This window comes from Eubalaena glacialis, chromosome 7 (assembly GCF_028564815.1).
Source record: "Eubalaena glacialis isolate mEubGla1 chromosome 7, mEubGla1.1.hap2.+ XY, whole genome shotgun sequence".
Taxonomy (NCBI): domain Eukaryota; kingdom Metazoa; phylum Chordata; class Mammalia; order Artiodactyla; family Balaenidae; genus Eubalaena; species Eubalaena glacialis.
Genome location: NC_083722.1, coordinates 87,596,657 through 87,616,864, shown reverse-complemented (window position 1 = coordinate 87,616,864; position 20,208 = coordinate 87,596,657). Strand labels below are relative to the sequence as shown.

The 20,208-nt window shown below is 40.3% G+C and overlaps 1 protein-coding gene across 4 annotated transcripts in view; it reads left to right on the top strand.

Moving 5' to 3' along the window:
* ADAMTS9 (ADAM metallopeptidase with thrombospondin type 1 motif 9) overlaps nt 1-20,208 on the top strand; it is a 221,351-nt gene that overhangs the window by 61,627 nt on the left and 139,516 nt on the right. For all 4 annotated transcript variants that reach the window (XM_061197111.1, XM_061197112.1, XM_061197110.1 and 1 more), the window contains 9 exons: nt 3,888-4,054; nt 4,147-4,276; nt 4,849-4,975; nt 9,663-9,873; nt 10,353-10,517; nt 12,327-12,491; nt 15,944-16,063; nt 18,659-18,763; nt 18,896-19,063. In XM_061197111.1, the coding sequence (XP_061053094.1) occupies nt 3,888-4,054; nt 4,147-4,276; nt 4,849-4,975; nt 9,663-9,873; nt 10,353-10,517; nt 12,327-12,491; nt 15,944-16,063; nt 18,659-18,763; nt 18,896-19,063 (1,358 nt within the window). The remainder of the gene's footprint in view (nt 1-3,887; nt 4,055-4,146; nt 4,277-4,848; nt 4,976-9,662; nt 9,874-10,352; nt 10,518-12,326; nt 12,492-15,943; nt 16,064-18,658; nt 18,764-18,895; nt 19,064-20,208) is intronic.

The following is a 20,208-nucleotide window of genomic DNA, read 5'->3' as shown; positions in this document are numbered from 1 at the left end:
CGTCTCCAACCAGTGACCCACTGAAACTCCTACATCTTGCATGGCTGGTGGGTCTCACGCTGCAGGAGCTGCAGGGGAGATGAGGTTGTCAGAGGTTTACACTGATGGGGAAACAGTTATTTGTCTGGAAGCTCTCTGTTCTCCTTGTCATGAGTGTCAGGTTCCATCAATCACTTGTTCTTTCGACATCGTTGACTGAGCACCTACTATGGGCTGGGATCTTTCTTAGGCTTAGAAAAGTGCATTTTTAAATGTTGGCTTTACTTAAAGAGGCTCATGCGGTCTAGCAGAACAAATAAGTTAAATTTTTAAAAATCTGTAGCTAAACATATTTGCTTTCAATTTGTACATAAGATAAGAACGCCTGAATTCATTCACTCATTTCATGGATATTTGTTGACCTTCTTCTTAGAAAACTTTAGTGGTTAACAGGCTCTGGAGACACACTTCCATGATTAGAAGTCACCTGGCCTCAGAAAATATTTTAATAATGTTTAAGTCATGCTTTTCTTATCCATGAATTAAGCAAGTATAAAAGTGTGATGAGGAGACAATGCATTTGAAGGCATTTTGACCTGCCAGCTACCAAATCCTATATGCACGATCCTGTTTAATGTTTGTAACAATTCTGTAAGAAATCCATTATACAGAGGACGAAAGTGAGGCTTAGAGAGGTTGAATAACTTACCCAAGGTCACATGAACAGAAAATGGGAAAAGAGTTAAAATCCTTTAAAGTCTGACCTCAGACCCTGTACCCTTAACCACTTCACTTTACTACTTCCATATAGAAAAATGTATAGCTGACCTGGGGATGAACATGACTGGGAGTTGAGGTTTATTGGTGGGAGTGAATGGTGAGGTTGGAAGAATAGGTCAAGATAAGATTTGTAAAGATACAGGAAGGTGATGCTAAGGAGTTTGAGCTACAGTTCTATTGGTAGTAGGGACAATCAAAGGATTTTGGATCAAGAAGAAGAAGCCAAGATCTTGGATTGCCTGTTTTAAAAGATTATCTTTTTAAAAAAGCTTTTTTTCCTGTGTCACCACTTTTCTTCCCAACCATTTCAAATGAAGGCATCTTACTTTTACCTCAGGGCCAAGATGGGGCTTATAAGGGTAGGAATTCTGGTAGATGAAGCGCAGGTTTAGGGATCAAATTTGATGCAATTAATTCCTGATCCTGCAAAGAGTAGTCCTTGCATCAGTATAGTGCCCAGCTGGGTGAACTCTGTGCGGTTCCCATGTCCTCGAAAACAAGGGCACTGCTGCTACCGAGCCACAGGGAATATTCAGAGCTTCATTGCAGCCTTCATTAATTTCCACATAAGGGTACGATATCTACTTCCCCTAAATCCTCTCAACCTCTTCTACATATGCATTGCTTCTGGTCTACTTCTGGTGAAAGACAGTGCATCACCTGCATCAGTGAAGCACAGGTTAGGATCTGGAAGACACTTAAGATAACTTGGCTCCTCCCCATCCCACAACCAAGACAGATGTCATTAATGATGCTGAGACATGAGGCTGTCAAGGAATCCTGTTCTGCGTAGTTTCTTGAACGGCTAGTACCAAATGATTGACATTTGTGTCTGGGAGGACACCTGTTTGCCAACCCTGGGTTAAATTTCCACATTCCTTTTATTCACCTAAATACATGGCCTGTGCATTTCAAGGGATCCCTCGCTGCCAAGATTTGCTAATCGTGCACAACTTACAAAAGATAACTGGCCTCTTTCTAGTATTTTGTTCAGGGCTCAAATGTTTAATAGCTCTGCTTTCTTGAGTACCTGCTACATGTCAAGCTCAAAACATGGGAGAATTCATTATTCAAAGAGCAGTAGTACTGAAAAAAAAAAAGGTACTTAAAATAAAACCAAACTTTTATAGTAAACACTAGGGGGAAGATATGATTGGGCTATGATTTGATTTGATCATGATATGATTGGGATTTTATCTCGAGAAATTAATCAAAAAGTATGAAAATAAATTTTATTTTTTCTTGTATTCAACAAAATTGTATTTTGATTTTAATCATGCCCATGTTTTTAGAATGGAGAATAAGCAATTAATAAATATTTTTCCCTAAGTTTTCCAGTCAAGTCATGTGATAGAGAGGTACATTCTTTGCTTAAAGTTTGAATTTGACAGTAAAGTCTGAAAATGAGTCATTTTTTAAAAAGCTTCCTGAGGTTTTTATCCACTGTCCCAATAGCCTCTCTTGACACTTGGATAAGTAAATTATTCCTTCTGAAGCAGCTGTCATCTCATCTTCTTTGTCCATTTTTATTTCCTTTTCTTAAATGTCTAACTGGTCTAACTCTGTCATGTTCTCAGTTGGCCAGTGTTTTGGCACTTGACTCAAGCTGTTCTCTAACATTACTTGTTCAGCTTCACTGATTGTTTCATCTTTTGCAAGATTCACAGTAGAGTCATTCATTCTTCCCCCAAAAAACTATTTTTGAGCATCTACCATGTGTTCTTTCAGAAGCTGAGATATAGCTGTGAATAAAACAGTCCAAAAATCCTTGCTTACATTCCTGTTTGGGGAGAGAGAGCATAAACAAAGTGATACGGAGAAAAATTAAGGTGGGAAATGGGATAGGAAGTATGGAATCTGTGCTGCCAGTGGGAGGGGCTTGCAGTTTTAAAAACAATGATCCAGGTAGGTTTTACCATGTAACAAATTATCTCAAGATCTAGTGGCTTACAACAACAAGTATATACAATATCCCAGTTTCTGTGTGTCAGGAATCTGGGAGCAGCATAGCTGGGTGTTTCAGGCTTGAGGTCTCTCCTACAGTGGCTGTGAAGACTTCAGTTAGGGCTGTGATCCTATCCGAAAGCTTGACTGGGGCTAGCAGATCCACTTACCAGATGCCTCACATAGATGCTATTGGCGGTAGGCTTCGGTTCTTCACTGCTTTTTGTAAGACGCCTCTTAATGAGGCTGCTTGAGTATCCTCACAACATGGCAGCTGACTTCTCTCCCAAAGCCAGAGATTCAAGGAAGAGCAAGGTGGAGCCCTAATGCCTCTGACCTGGCCTTGGAAGTCACAGTATCCTAGTGATTACACTGTCAGTGCTACTCAGTGTGGGAGGGAACAGCACAAGGTGTGACTATCAAAAGGCAAGGATCGTTGGGGCCATATTGGAGGCTGGCTACCCCAGTGGGCCTCACCAAGGAAGTGATACTTGAGCATCGTACTGGCTATGGATTTCTACATTTCAACATCTGTCTAAACAGAGAAAACTAACAAAGATTCAGTAGGTTCAACTAATTCTCATATGAAGTAGAAAGGGTTATTTGTGTGGGAACCAATTTTGTAAGTTCATTTTATTAATACGTATTTTTAAATCATAAAACATTTTTTCTTTTTTTAAATTGGGGTAATGTTGGTTTATAACATTATGTAAGTTTCACATGTACAGCATTATATTTCCGCTTCTGTATATACTACAGCTTGCTCACCACGAAAAATTTAGTCTCCATCCATCACCATCCAGTTGATCTCCTTTACCCTTTTTGCCCCCCGCCCCACCCCTTCTCCTCTGGTAACCACAGCTCATTGCTTCCATCTGTAATCCTGTGTTTGCGGGGCTTGTATCACAAACCCCAGGCTAATTAGCATGCTTGTATTATATTTCTAATTTGCAAGGGCACCATGAAGGGGAGGTGTTTTATCTCCACTTAAGAGATAAAGAGATCAAGACCGAGAGGAGGAAAGTGATGTCCCAAGGCCACATAGCTGGCAAGTGGCAAAGTTCGGATTTGAGCCTGTGCGTGTCTGGCTGAAAAGTCTACATTCTTCACAGTCTGGCTCTCTGCCTGTCAAAGTATTATTTCAAATGGCAGCAAATCAATGAATTCTCTTTTCTCATCTTTAGCTTTATCAAGCAGTAAAGGTGAATTCTTGCTAAATGGAGACTTTGTTGTCACAATGTCCAAAAGGGAAATCCGGGTTGGGAATGCCATGATAGAGTACAGCGGGTCCGACAATGTAGTGGAAAGAATCAACTCCACAGATCGCATTGAACAAGAACTTTTGCTTCAGGTAAAAACTTGGCAATGAGCCCATGCCCATTTTCTAACTCCAAGAATCACCGGGCCCATACACATCCTCTCCATTTTGTCTGCACATCCCAGGTGTTGTCCGTGGGAAAGTTATACAACCCTGATGTGCGCTATTCTTTCAATATTCCAATTGAAGACAAACCCCAGCAGTTTTACTGGAACAGTCATGGACCCTGGCAAGCATGCAGCAAACCCTGCCAAGGTATGTACTTTCAGGTTGAGTTTGGGGGATTCAAGGTGTTTTTTATTTTTTTGGAAGCAGCCAAATACATGCAATCTATAAACCTTTCGATCTGCATGCATTTTCTAATCTTTCTCTGCATCTATCTGGTCACTTTGGGCTGGCAAGTTGAGCTGTTTAAGGGATTCAGGATATGCTAGGTTTCCTCATTATGTGCGAAGCCAAGCAAAATCAGCTCTGCCAAACTGATTTTCCAGAGACATGGATTTAGTAGTCGTATTATGTGATTTATCTTGTTTCCTTTTGTCTACAGTATGAGTTGTGAAACTACAGCCCGTGGGCCGAATCCAGCCCACTTCCTGCTTTTATAAATAAAGTTTTATTGAAACATGGCCACACCAATGTTTTACATTTGTAAGCGGCTGCTTTTGCCCTATAACAAGAGTTTAGTAGTTGCGACAGAGGTCATGTGGCCCACAAAACCAAAAATACTGACTGTCTAACCCTTTACAGAAAATGTTTGCCAGTCCCTGGTCTAAATAGTTTATGGAATAGGCTACTTTGTCTGAATGATTTTTTTCCTCCTTGCTTAGGGGAGCGGAAAAGAAAACCTGTTTGTACCAGGGAATCTGATCAGCTTACAGTTTCTGATCAAAGATGTGATCGGCTGCCCCAGCCAGCACCCATTACTGAACCCTGCGGCACAGACTGCGACCTGAGGTGAGGCCAGTGTTTCCTCATGGTCTTTAGTACTGAGTTGTGGGGGTTTTGTAGGAGGTCCCTGCATGTGAGAAGCAAGTGTGGTTGTTAGTCTTTAGACCCCCTTCCTTGCGTTTCAGTGAAATAAGCTTTAGCCAATTTTCCATCCCTCTGAAACTGATTATCTAAGACATATACCTGCAGATTTCTTGTTCTTCTCCTGAGAATTAGCAACAACTACTAGAGTATGGCACTTGCCAAAAAAAGTTCTCATTTGACCCTCACAACTCACTGCATAGGTATTATTATGAGGGAGTTACGTCAAACGCAAAAGTTTGTTTTGAAAGGCAACAGAAAAGAGGTAACCTCATCCATCAAGGTGCCCGTAATGCTCTGTATCCACGCAGAGTGTTTATCACCCAGTATGAGAACTTTTACATACGTGAAAGTTGCAGTGCACTAATGTAGAGTTATGGAGGGAACTAGAAGAAAATTTATATAGAGATATCTAGATATGCAAACAGTTCTATATTTAAGAAAAGTATGAAATCTGAGGCAAGAAATGGTGAGTGAGTAGAGAATTATAAAGCTTTTCCACTTCTCTTTCTTGGTGAAAAGGAGTAACTCTGAGGAGTTTTCTGCTCCATGTCTGTTGCCTACCCTACTTGGATTCCCTTAGATTTCACTTCCCCACTGACTGAATCCAACTGGGGCTGGTAGAGTCTCAAAGGATCAATGCAGATATTGTGGAACACCTGCCTGCAACACTGAGCATGCTCTTATAATCCCAAGAAAGGCAGGTTTGTACAAAGAACCGCAAGTCATAGAACATGACCATAAAAGAAAATGATTTTTGAAGAACCCTGTTTAAAGTTTATGCAAGGAGCACCAAGTTGAGGTGGAGATCATATTTGAACTGTTTCTTCGAGAAACTAATATTTTTCACTTCAATAAGATTCTAAAATAAGCCACCATTTAGTTGGTGATGATGCTGGCGAATTGGATGTTCTCCAGAGTTTCTCCTGCATTGGAAGCTTTCTGACGGAGAACAAAAATTAAGCAAATTGTACAAAGCGAATGCATTGAAAGGTAGCCTTGGATCCATGATACTTTTATGTAGAATTATGAAGAAGATCTCAACTGGATTTCTTTTCACTTTGTATTAATGGTTTACGTGGAGTTACATGATACTCAGAACTTGGTTAGAGAATAAAATACCAAGGGTAATAATAATAATAATAGCAGCAGCTACTTTTTATGAGTACCTGTCATGTGTGTTAAATGCTACACATTCCTTGTCTCATTTAATCCTCCTAGTAGCCCTATGAAATGGATCCTACTTGCCCCCATTTCACAGATAAGGAAGCTGAGCCTCTGTGAGGTTAAGTGTTCTGCCTAGAGTCACTTAGCTAATAAGTGTTGAGCTTGTATTTGCACTTTCTGATTCTGATTTTTATTAAAACTCATTTCACAATAACTAGGTAAATAAAGTCAGATCTTAAAGTCTTTGCATTTCATATAGTAGGTATATCAAAGGTACTATTCTAAATTCCCCATTTGGAGAAAGCCACCTGTTTTTTTTTTATACTTAACGTAAAAAAAGAAAAAAAAAAACAAAAAACACCTTAAACTCTGCTGATACCAAAGGAGGACAGTAGCTCAGGGAACAGGCTTGGGTGATGATAGCACCTCTGGCTGATTAAAGAAAAGAAAGTGAAGGAATTTTAGCCATGCCTTTTGGTAGACGTGTCTATGGTAGAGTGACAGACCTTGTGGGGGAGAATTTAGAAATGAAAAGAAAAAAAGGGAAAGTTTAGGATTAGTTTTTAAAGCCTCATAACTAGACAGGTGCATGCTCATGTCTGAAATTAAGTAGAAGATCTTATTGATTGATTGATTGCACTGCACAGCTTGTGGGATCTTAGTTCCCCAACCAGGGATTGAACCCTGGCCCTCGGCAGTGTGAGTGCAGAGTCCTAACCCCTGGACCCCCAGGGAAGTCCCTAGAAGATTGTGTTTATATGTCAGCATTCAAGTTCATATTTTACTGGCATTTACAGATTGTTGGAAGAATAAAGTTGTTTACTGAAAAACAGGCAAATGCAGAAACTGAGCCCAAAGAAGGCATTACTGTCTGTCTTCTCTCTGTCAGCTTGACAGTGGCTGTTTTTATGATTTATACTAATAATTGCCAAGTATCTTTGTGCAAAACTGAAAGACTGGAGAGAAGATTAGTACTGGTTGCTCAAACTCGAAAACAGTTTTTCCCAAAACATTTTTATGGCTTGCTAGTTCAGCAGGCTGACCCACGGCAAACCAGTATGTGTGAGAAGTATTACTGACTGTCTTCTCCACTATGTGAAGATTTGTAGTTCAGATTAACATTCTGAAGGCCCTGAGAAGTTCTGCAATAGAGGAACTTGCTTAAAGCAGTAGTTCCCCAAATTATTTAATGCCACAATGCCCCACACACCCACGGAGACATACATTTTTTTTCTGTTTCCACTGATTAACAAACACTTTGCTTTTCTGCAATATAGTAACACATTACAATTGCCACCTGACATGAATGAATGAATTCAGAACACTGAAGGTGAGATGACTTTCCAGTGTGATAATAAGTGAAGTAAGTGATAGCATTTTGAGAACTTTCCTAAAGCAGTGCTGTAACCTTTCCACAGACTCCGCCACGTTCTCTGCCTGGGTTCTGGGGATTGTATGAATATCAAGGAAACTCTGGTACACTTTTCCAGCCCAAGCTGCTGGTGTACTTTCTTGTAGGGGGCAGGATTCCTGGCTCCCTTATCCAGGATGGAAAATAACCCTTCCACGAGGAAATGATGAAGGCAATGAGAAGGTAGCTGAGAATCAAAGGGCAGATGAAAGTTCCAGATGCCTCTGTTGAATTGGTCCACATTTTTTGCCTCACTTCCTTAGGGAAGTGAGAGTTTGCCCAGATTAAACTTTGACAGGATGAGATAAAGCACTGTTTTACAATCCCCATGTAACATGTTCCGGTTAGAAATAAATCCTCCAAATACTATGTCACTCTCATGGAAAATCTCAGTAGCCCACTTTACATGCCAAATGTAGGAGTGGGTCAACTCTGACCTACTTTTGAGCATTTGTGAGCAATTCCAAGATAAGCGTGTGTCCAGTGCTCCTCTTGTCTTCCTGAGGGTAGAAGGGAGAACTCTTAGGGCATTGGTATTTGGCAAACCACGGAGTTTATGAGCGGGAGAGAATTAACGGTCAAGAGCAAATTCAAATGAAGATTATAAAGAAATCATCCTTTTGGGATTGCTAAGTTTGATCAACGAAACACGTTTCAAGCTCATTTTTTAGACTGTTCTATTCATTTTAAGCATTTTTTTTTTCTTTTTTAACCTCTGGCTCCGTTGCTGGAGCATTAAAAGAACCACTTGATTTATCAGTACATACTGAGCACCTACTGTGTGCCAAAAAAGTCTTATAGGTACTAGGGATATAAAGTTGACAAAAATTTGTAGATTCAAATCTACTTTTAAAAGTGAATAATCGTGGGACCGGAAGGGATGAATAGGTGGAGCACAGAGGATTTTTACGTCTGTGTGATACTGTAATGGTGGATATGTATTCACTAAGCATATGTCTAAACCCATAGAATATATAACATCAAGAGTGAACCCTAATGTAAACTATAGACTTTAGTTGGTAATGATGTGGCAACATAGGTCCATCAGTTGTAACAGATGTCCCACTCTGGTGGGGAGTGCTGATGATGGGGAGGCTCTGCGTATGTGGGGACAGGAGTATGTGGGAAATCCCTGTACCTTCCTCTCAGTTTTGTCGTGGACCTAAAACTGCTCTAAAAAAAATTAGTCTTTAAAAAAAAAAATTGTGGGACTTCCCTGGTGGTCCAGTGGTTAAGAATCCACCTTCCAAAGCAGGGGACTTGGGTTCGATCCCTGGTCGGAGAACTAAGATCCCACATGCCGCTGGGCAACTAAGCCCACGTGCCGCAACTACTGAGCCCGCCCACTCTGAAGCCCATGTGCCACAACGAAAGATCCCATGTGCCACAACAAAGATCCCGTGTGCCGCAACTAAGACGCTAAACAGCCAAAAAAAAAAATTGTAATTGAGTTATATAGACTATGGTCCATGGCTTCAAGCAACTTATAGTCTTTATTCACAGATAATAATGTACACAGTCTAGCATACTTGAAATTCACAATTATAGTCCAAATTATCCATTCCTTTATTAATTCCCAGGATGTTCACTGAGCATTTTCCAGCACAGGCCCACATAAAGGAGGTTTCAGTGTTTCCAACAGTGGTTCCCTGTTAAAGCAGCCTCCTTGACAAATGAAAGGCTGGGTTGCATGAACCTTTTAAATATAAAATTGCTTTTTTTGCTCTGCTGAATTCCAATGGTTTTTTTTTTCTTTTTGGTTGCTTGAATTTCAGATTGACTGTATCGGGAGAGAATCTTCACAAACATAGCACCACTGACTGTCACTCTGTGACTTAACGTGTACATTGGCAGCCATGAAAAATACATGGAAATGCTGGTTTTAAATTGGATTTCAGTAACTGACTGTGGCTTTGGGTTTCATGGTATTTGAGTTAAGGAAGAAAACAGAGCTCAACTCTTCCACCAGTCGAGTCTCGATAAGACATATATATTTAATAGAAATGTTGGTTTCTCCCCGTTGTTTATGCATAGGTGGCACGTGGCCAGCAGGAGTGAATGTAGTGCCCAGTGTGGCTTGGGTTACCGCACATTAGACATCTACTGTGCCAAATACAGCAGGCTAGATGGGAAGACCGAGAAGGTTGATGACAGTTTTTGCAGCAGTCACCCCAAACCAAGCAACCGGGAAAAATGCTCAGGAGAATGTAACACGGGTGGCTGGCGCTATTCTGCTTGGACTGAAGTAAGTTGGTTCTCACTCAGAGAGTCTTCTTCTTGGAGTAAGTCTGATTAGCTGATGATGGCTCCTTGCAGAGCTGCATTGAGAAATCCCATTTAGAGTACCATGATTGATTTATAATGGCTGCCCCCATTAAAACTGCAGAAGAGTACCATGATTGATTTGTAATGTCTGACATGGGCATGGCATGTGGAAAATTGGGAGTGGTGGAACAACTCAACAGAACACTTTTTTCATATCCCACAAGCTATGTCCAATTTTGTTTTCCTTTGCCAGTTTGCTAATATTGACTTTGGTATAAACCTGGTAAATAAATTGATAACATGAACAGATACCCCTAAAATAACAACTAGAATTGACCAGGCTTTGTTGGTTGGTTGTTTCTTAAGGACTGGAAGAGACAAGCCAGCCTAGCCAGTATCTTGAGCATGCTTGATGAGAAACTCAGCAATAATTTTATTTCATTTTTTTTGTCCTTTCAGTGTTCTAAAAGCTGTGATGGTGGAACCCAGAGGAGAAGGGCTATTTGTGTTAACACCCGTAATGATGTACTTGATGATAGCAAATGCACGCATCAAGAGAAAGTCACCATTCAGAAGTGCAACGAGTTCCCTTGTCCACAGTGGAAATCAGGAGACTGGTCAGAGGTGAGATGGGAAGGCTGTTATTTCCCCCAGCTCATCTCCGATACTCAATTCTGAGTCTCCCCCAGGTCAGTTCAAGGCTAGACCAGCTGCACCTTTCTCCCACCTCCTCTTGAGGAAACAACTCCAGTCTTCCACCTGCCCCATGACTGTCTCACTGGACATGACTGGTCCACTGGTGACCTCAGAGTCACAGTGGGTTTATCTGGATCACCCGCCATAGTAGCTTCTGTTGGTGATTTTTGAAGCTCCAGCTTCTCACCTTCCCTCCTCTTTGAGCCCTGGCGAAGTTGCTATAAAGGAAATCAGGGCTTTCTTTGTTAATTATAAAGCTGCATTGGCTTCGATCTGAAGTCAAAAATAAGATTCCCTGATTTCTTATCTTTGAAATAAGAGAATTAGACCCCAGTGAGTGACCTATTTGATTACCCATCTAGTTGCTAGTGGAAAACTTGGGAAAAAGAGAAAGGAGCAGGCTGAGTATTCCAGATTTATGCTTTGCTTGTCCCTTACCCGATGAAGCATAAGGCTAACCCTCCATTGTGTAGCATAGGTGGCCTGAGGACAGCAACTTGCTTTTATAGACAGTGTCAATGCTTCCTGGTGAGATTCTCACTGAGCAAGTGCCCCCCTCCACCTTTCTTCAGGGGAGCAAGTGGCAGGGGAACAGAAATTGCCTTATTTATGGGCCAAGTCAGGAATGTGGGGAAAGAGGTATTTCCCTGCTACAGCTTCTGCATCCATTCCCTTATCTCATCCGTGTAAGTGCAATATTAACTGTTTACTTTCAACATTAAATAAAATCTGAATCGTAAAAGAATACTATTAACGCCTCTGAAATGGCAGACAAGTAACAGTGCATGTGATTAACAGTGTCTGACTCCTGGACAAATTAACAACAAACCTAGTTCTTATGTTCTCTGTTAACTAAGTGGCCTTAGCTTCAATTCTAGTATTTAGTTAAAAAAAAAAAAAAGCTGAAAGAAGGTATTGGGTTTAAATTCTACTTAGATAGCTAATACTAGCTAAAGTATCATCTCAAATTAAGTAACAAACCTTTGCAAAAATACTTAATGAAATGGAAGTTGGAGATATCAAAGTATATATTCAGTATGATCCAACATTCCATAGCTAAAAAGACTGGGAAGAAAACAGCAAAATTTTAATAATAATTATCCCTAGGATAGGTAGTGAGATTTGGGGATTGTTATAGTTTTCTCTTTTGTGTCTTTCTGTATTTCTCAAGTTTTCTACAATGAAAGTAGATAATGATGATTATATTTATTTATTTATTTATTTAGATTATATTTAAGACTCACTGAATGAGCATGTGCTAAGTACTTCACTTGGATTTTTGTTATTTAGTTTTCACAATTCCTGGCAGTAGGCATTATTGTATTCCCCATTGTACAGATGAGAAAATTGAAGTACAGGGAGATCACTTAGTATCCACAGCTGATTAAAAACCAGTATTAGGATTAAAAACTAGGTTAGTGTGACTCGTAAATTCCCCACCTTTAACTCTTACGCTACCAAACCATGAATGCTGTTTTTCAGGATTTCAGAGCATGATGCTGTGTTAAGTTTATTCTGTGCTTGAAACTGGCCCAGAGCCTGGGTAAATACAGAATGAATGAACGAATGAGTGAATGCGTGAAAAGCATGAACCTTGATGTATTTACAAATTGCAACGACTGAGAGGAATTGCTGTGGGAAAAGAGCACACCTGGTCCTGTTAATCAATGACTAATCCCCAGGAACCACAGTACATTGTTCAGAAATGACCCTGACTGGCTGTACCTTTTATTACAGTGCTTGGTCACCTGCGGAAAAGGGCATAAGCACCGCCAGGTCTGGTGTCAGTTCGGCGAAGATCGATTAAACGATAGAATCTGTGACCCTGAGACCAAGCCAGCCTCCATGCAGACCTGTCAGCAGCCAGAATGTGCGTCCTGGCAGGCGGGTCCCTGGGGACAGGTATTTTGAATGATAAAGTTCTTAACTACATTCTTTCCTTCTTATCTGGAGCGGGCCTGCAGAGGGACATTCCAGCGGCCGGGATTTAACCACTATGGCATGTGGCACGCACTGCACCTCCGTGGCGCCAAGTGATGGAAACTCTGCAACCATTTTGCCCCACTTCTGAGGGTTGCCGCTTGGCCTCCTGGAGCTGATTATTCCTTTTCCAGACCCACGTGCGTGTCTTCGCCCTTGGGTTAAAACTGTAGCTTGAGCACACACGAATTTGAACAAATTCACAACAGATCTCGTGCCTGGCTGATGTTATCTACTAGCGTGCAGCTGTGGGTCTGTTACAGAATGTGATCCAGCGCCAGTGTCTTTGGCAGGAGGGTCTGGACTGGGATTTGGAAGGGATGTTTTGGCTCCCAGTGTCATGATTCCTACTTTCACCTCTCATAAATTATTCAGACTTTTCAAACAGAATTAATTAGATCAAAGGTTACAGGAATCATCTCTCTTTGAAAGAATCTTTTCCAAGCCCCCAGTGTAGGTTTCACAGTCATTTGAACTGTTCTTAAAGGAGAGAGTGAAAGTCTCCCTTGGGCTTGCATTTAAGAAGCCACTACTCTTGGAATTAAGTCTTTCCTAATATAGAAGCAAAAGCGTTCTGGGTACTATTTAAGTAGCACTCCACGTTCCCAAGAGAAGCAAAGCAGCTGCTTGCTGTCACTTGTGTAATCTCTTTAAGAATGACTCTCCCTCCACCCTATCCAGCCACAGCCTCTTCCCTAGCTTACGTCTTCATTTCCAACATGGGTGCAGTAAATGAGAGCAGCTTTATTACTACACCCTTACAATTTCTACCGTTCACATTGGCACTCTTCCTCTCCATTACACAGCATCCTTGGTCAGAATGGTTGATCATGTTTGATCACGCTTATTAAACAGGGGGAGTCCACTCATGCCCCAGATCTTGCCTCCTTTTTGTCTATATCTGCTACCTCTTGTAAATAATAACCGGAGGAGAGCACAGCTCAGGGCCACTGTTAAGATCTGAATATGACATCTTTTGGAACTAAAAGGCTTATTTTTTTATGTGTGTTTATACCAGGTCAGTCCTAGCCAGAAATTTGTCCTTCCTTTGACTGAACATGCAATTCAGAGCAACAGACTGTTTCTTAAAATATTGAAGAATAACACATGTTCATAAGAGAAGTTTTGCAAAAAGTAATTTAGCAAAAAGAAGAAAACCACACTCCTAGCTCTACACTGCAGAGTTAATACATTTATAATTGTCTCCTTATGTTTTAAAAACTAAAAATAGGATTATATTTAATCAATTTTTTGTTAATTGAAGTAAAACTCACGAAACAAAATTAACCAAAGTGAACAAATCAGTGGCATTTAGTACATTCAGAATGTTGTACAACCACCACCTCTATCTAGTTCCAAAACATTTTTGTCACCCCAAAATACTCATTAAGCAGTTACTCCCCATTTCCCCTTCACCCCTGCAGCCAACAATCTGCTTTCTACCTCCATGGATTTACTTATTCTAAGTATTTCGTACAAATGGAATCATACAATGTGTGACTGTTTGTGTCTCCAGCTTCTTTCACATAGCATGATGTTTTTAAGGTTCATCCATGTTGTAGCACACATATGTACCTCATTCCTTTTTATGGCTGCATAATATTCCATGTATGGATATACCGTAATTTATCCATTTATCCCTCTACAGACATTTGGGTTGTTTGCACCTTTTGGCTATTGTGAATAGTACTTAATTCTTCTATAAATGTTTGGTAGAATTCACCAGTGAAGCCATCTGGTCCTGGACTTTTCTTTATTAAGAGGTCTTTGATTACTGAGTCAATCTTTTTACTTCTTATAGGTCTGTTCAAATTTTCTGTTTCTTTTTAAGTCAGGTTTTGTGATTTTTGTGTTTCTGGGCAATTAGTGTGTGTTTGGAAATTTGTGTGTTTCATCTAGATTGTCTAACATGTTGGCATATAATTGTTCACCGTACTTTCATTATCCTTTTTTATTGCTGTAGAGTCAGCAGCAGTGCTCTTGCTTTCATTTCTGATTTTAGTTGTTTGCGTCTTCTCTCATTTTAGTCAGTCTAGGTAAAGATTTATAAATTTTGTTGATCTTTTTAAAGAGCCAACTTCTGGTTTTGTTGATTCTGTTGTTTTTCTATTCTAGTCTTTTTTTTTTTTCCTTCTGCTAGTTTTGAGTTTAGTTCTTTTTCTAGTTCCTTAAGGTGTAAAGTTAGGTTATTGATTTGAGATCTTGTTTTTTTAATAATATACGTGTTTACAGACAAATTTCCCTCTGAGCACTGCTTTTGCTGCATCTTTATATTTATTAAAACATAAATTTTATGTTTTATTTTTTATTACATTCATCTGAAAGTACTTTCTAATTTCCTCTGTGATTTCCTCTTTGATCCACTGGTTATTTAAGACTCTGTTGTTTTATTTGCACATATGTGTGAATCTTTCAGTTTTCCTCCTGTTATTTCTTTCTAACTTCACTCCACTGTGGCCAGAGATGATACTTTGTGGGATTTCAGGGTTTTAAAATTTATTGAGACTTGTTTTGTGGCCTAATATATGGTCTGTACTGGAGAATGTTCCATGTGCATTTGAGAGGAACGTGTAATATGGCAGGGGGGCAATAAGCAAAAATGTCTCAACACTTTCCTACTGAAATTTGGCAATAAGCACTCACCTAGTTGCTTTAAGTGTTTGATTAGCTTCCAGAGTTAAAAAAAAAAAAAAAAGATTCTGCCATTTTTTGCCAGCTTAATAGTTGCTGCAGTGGAGGGATCAACTCTTGGAGCTTCCTGAACTGCCATTTCCATGACGTCACTCCCTCTACTTATTGTTTTTTAGATGCTTTTTAAATCTAACAATTAGGCTTAGTGGCTACATTTTCCTTATGATCTGTTTGCCATGATGCATTTAATTGACTTTTGGTTCTTGCCTAGTTAAGTGGTTTCTAATAGTTTGCCTTTTATAAATAATATTGCAAAGACCATTCTTATACAAAAATATTCATGCAAACTCTGATAATTGCTTTAGGAAAATTTTCCAGAAGTCAGATAAGAACTATATAAAGTACCTATTTTAGCCACAGCATTCTGCTAGGTATAGTGTGAAAGATGTAAAAATGATTGAAATGTACTCCCCTCCTTCCAGGGGTTCACAGTCAAGGAACTGAACTCCTACAAACATAATTCCAATGGGAGGCAGAAATAATTCCATGTAATATCTTGATAATCGATCAGTATAATTTGTACAGAGTAGGATTACCTGCTTTTACCTAATATCTTTGAGTGCCAGCCCTCTGGCCCACTATGATGGAAATATTTTTTCTCTTGTAGAATGTAATAGGTAAAGTTAGGGAAAGAGAACATTGGCTAGGTTGTATATACTTTCTGTTTTCTTTCTTTCCCCCAGTGCAGTGTCACTTGTGGACAGGGATACCAGCTAAGAGCAGTGAAATGCATCATTGGGACATACATGTCAGTGGTGGATGACAATGACTGCAATGCAGCAACTAGACCAACTGATACCCAGGTAAATTTCCTTTGTCCAAATCAGTTATTGGCTTTGGGCACTGATGCCAAAACTTCCCAGGAGCTCAGGCAAAACTGAAGTCCTTTCATAGTTAAGTATGTAGGTAGGGGAAACAGTAGACTAACTATATTGTTCTGGATTTACTTATTTTTTACATTCTGGATCTAATATTTTGATGTACCAGTTTTGTTCTTCTCTGCTTATTGGAATTGTATGTAGGCTTAATTCTGATTCTTATTGGGTGGCAAAGGTGACTCTTTGGGCTGGTTTTCTTGAACTCAGATTTTTTTAATGATTTCAATGTAGGGTTTGGCAAATAGTATCATATGTTCAGGCTGCATGTGCTGGAGCTGGCTTGTTCCAGCTCACAAGCGATGGTTGGTAAATTTTCAGAAATTTTGCAAGCTGGTTGTTAAATACAGCCATTATTAAAAATTGAAAATAAAAACCTATAAATAAATAGATGATATTAAAAATTAAGTTGAGAAATACTTTTCCCTTTCTAATTATTTTCCTGTAGTTTACTCTGATTTACATTACATTTGTACGTATTTGCATGGTGGAAATACTGTATAGTGGTGAGCTACTGCACATCCCTTTTTAACTCTGTGTTCATTGATACCAAGTTGGTAGCTTGAAATTGACCATGGTGAGAGTACTTACACCACAGAAATCAGTAGATGCTGTAATTCAGAGTTTAATTGATTGTTGTATTGATTGTTTAGACTCAAAAAAGTGAGGGAACAAATGTTAATAATGCAGACTAAACTTTTAAAAGTCTTGTGTCTGCAGCTGTTATGTTGTAAATAGCATAAAAAAATAAGGAAATATTTTTCTGGTATTTGAAAATTATTTTCTGGTTCAGCAAAGAAATTGTTCATGTCATTGGGTGAATGAGTGAATTTCTGACATGCATCTTCATTGTTTCTCTTTCACGATACTCTTAAATGTAAACAAAATATCAACTGACATTCATGTCAGAACTACACTTGTCCAGCAACGACAACCATCGTTCAGCCACAGATTCAAGAGTTCAGCAAAAACAACAGAAGTATTCTGTGAGAATCAATTGGCTCTATGAAATTTAAAATAAAGAATTGTATATTTTATTGTTATTTGTAAATTTTATGCTACACGTTCTTTATATCAGAAAAACTTATAAACAAGCATATATATACATGCATAGGTGCATGTAATATGTGTGTATGTATATATGTATATACACATACATATCTATACACACACACAAGCACGCCTTGTTTCTCGAGAGAGCTAGTTGGTAATCATTCACCAGCACGCTATTCCATGTGGACCTTGATTTTGGCATCATTTGTGTAAGGAGAATATGTAAAGAGAAGACTTGGGTTTGCAGATCAGCTTTGCTAATTGCGGAAGATAGGATTTGAACCCAGACTACACCCAGAAGTTATGCTCTGAGGCCCCATCTGGCCACTGTACTGCCTCAGCTCTGAGTGCCCTCAGTCTGCTACTTGGCAACATGTGTTGTTGATGGATGCAGGGTCTCAAAAAAGGAAATGAATATGGCAGTGTTGTTCATGCTGTCATTGCTGATCAGTTAACCAAACACCGCTTGTGACTTGTGTCATCTTTATTTTTTTTATTGAAATGTTCCAACCCACTTCATGAAAAATGCCTGGGAATTAGCTGCGACATCTAAACACGCAGAAAGTAAGGTCTTAGCGACTCCCTTAGAGATTCACAACATACGTTTCCAAGTTATTCAGTAATATCCATGGACTGACTATAGGGCAGCTCCTGCAGCTGCAGCACATGAATAAATTTTTCACTGTGCGACAAGTTCCCTGTGCCATTCTTTGGACCCCAGGCAGAGGAATAGGCAAGGTCTGAACCAATCCTGTTCAGTTGGTAAGCTTCCTAAAGTCACTACAGCACTGAGCCTCCAGCACTTTGCACTGTGCCCAGGGCATCCTGGGCATTTAATGGGTATGTATTTAATCCAAGAACATTTGATAACCACTGAGGCTGGGAATGATTGTGAACAGGTGTGTACTTCCGATTTCCCATTTGGAAATCTGGGAATATTACCTACGCATGGATCACCTCAATCCATCATAGGAATTGCCTCTGAGTGATTGAGGGGTGTGATATAAATTCTAGGCTTTGTGATATTGAATACACCTCTTGTATCTAGAGTTGACCTTCTTTGGGGCCTCAGGAGCTATCTGCGGGTACACTCGGAAAGCAAGTTCATGGTTAGCAAAATCTGATTAGGAAGTGAACCGAAATGTAGGAACAGAAATTGGCCTGCCGAATGTTTCCAAAAATAAACAGTTAATTTTAAAAGGGTATGCTGCTCTTTCCTAAACTGTGTGTCATTTTACAATATCTTCTTCACACAAACAGGTAAATGAATGTGGTTTTGTATTAAGGCACCCACAAAGGGACTCAGATTATATCCCATTTCACAGTTGAATTTGTAGTTGGGGCTGAGAGATGTCACGTGACTTGCCCCAAATCACCCAGAAGTCTGAGATCTTAGAATTCTTAGTCCTTATATTTGTATACGCCATGACTGAAAGGTAACTTTGGCCTTTTCTTCCCGTCCGCGTCTAGGACTGTGAATTACCATCTTGTCACCCTCCCCCCGCTGCCCCGGAAGCAAGGAGAAGCACACACAGTGCTCCAAGGACCCAGTGGCGATTTGGGTCTTGGACGCCAGTAAGAACGGAAGAAGTAGAGAGGGTGGGAGGGAAGGCAGACGTTCTCTGACACGACTTGAGAAAGTAGGTTTCTATCCAGTGAGTGACTGTTTCAGATAACATCTCTGCATTGTTTTATTCCAACACCCAGTGCTCAGCCACTTGCGGAAAAGGTACCCGGATGAGATATGTCAGCTGTCGGGACGAGGATGGCTCTGTGGCTGACGAGAGTGCCTGTGCAACCCTCCCTAGGCCAGTGGCCAAGGAGGAATGTTCTGTGACCCCCTGTGGGCGGTGGAAGGCTCTGGACTGGAACCCTGTAAGCAAGTGAATTCTCTGGAATTGGGAGGGGACTGGGGGAGCTGCAAGGGGGATGACTAGTCGTGGGTCCCCAAGGTCAACGGGTCCTGTTTTAGAATTGGACTTGGTTGTGAGATATTCTTCTCCGCGTATGTGCAGCTGGTATGAATCTTAGCCAGATGTGCAAGAAATGCACATTTTTTAAAAATGTGTAAGTCAACTTACAACCCCTTAAGCCCACATCCTGTTGGGCTGGTTGGAAAATGCAGTCTTAACTGAGCCAAGTCCCATTAGAAAGTAGTAGGCTTGTGGAGTACCAGAAGTAGCAGGGAGAACTGGGGGGAATAAGGGCAGGGCCTCAACTTGCATCTGGGTGCCTCCTGCATCCCGTGGTCCCTTCAAGTCCTGTGCCTCTGGCTTCCCTGCCGAGAGTGAGAAGTAGGAACCCTCAGGCAATGCTGGGGACCCAGCCTCGTGTGCACACCAGGAACCACCTGTGGACTTTTATAAAAGTAGAAAAACCTTTGTGTTCAGGTAACTCCTGCTTTCTGTCTTGCCAAAGCTCCCGAGTCCAGGAAATACAGAGCTTAGGACAGGTGAAGAGAATGGAGATGAATATCTCAATAAATACCGTAATACATATATGAAATTTGAGAGCTGGATTCAGAGAGGGCTGTGTAAAAATCCAGACAGTGACATTAACTGGCTGCATGACCTTGAGCAGTCTGCTGTTAGTCCTTGAACCTCAGTTTCTTCTGCTCTTAAAAGAGGCCGAAAAGAATATCTACCTTATAAGGCTGTTGTAAGGATTATTTGAGATTCTGTCTGTTAAATACTTAGAACAAAGAAGGTGCTCAGTAAATGGTAGATAATCTCACTCTCACGCCCTGAGCTTCCAAACATACACACGTACATCTATCAGATCCATCTGTCTACTCACCAGGTATTTAGGAAGAGCAGTGACTGACAAATTAGAAAGTCCTTGCCTTTCTGAAGATCATTCCAACAGCGATTCCAGTCAATGAGCAAATAAAGATATAAATATATGATATAGCACCAGATACTGATACATACCAGAAAAAAGGTCAAACACAGTAATGGCAGAAGAGGTGATGTGCTTTTAGACAAGGTGGTCAGAAAAGGCCTCACATTGCACTGAGCAGG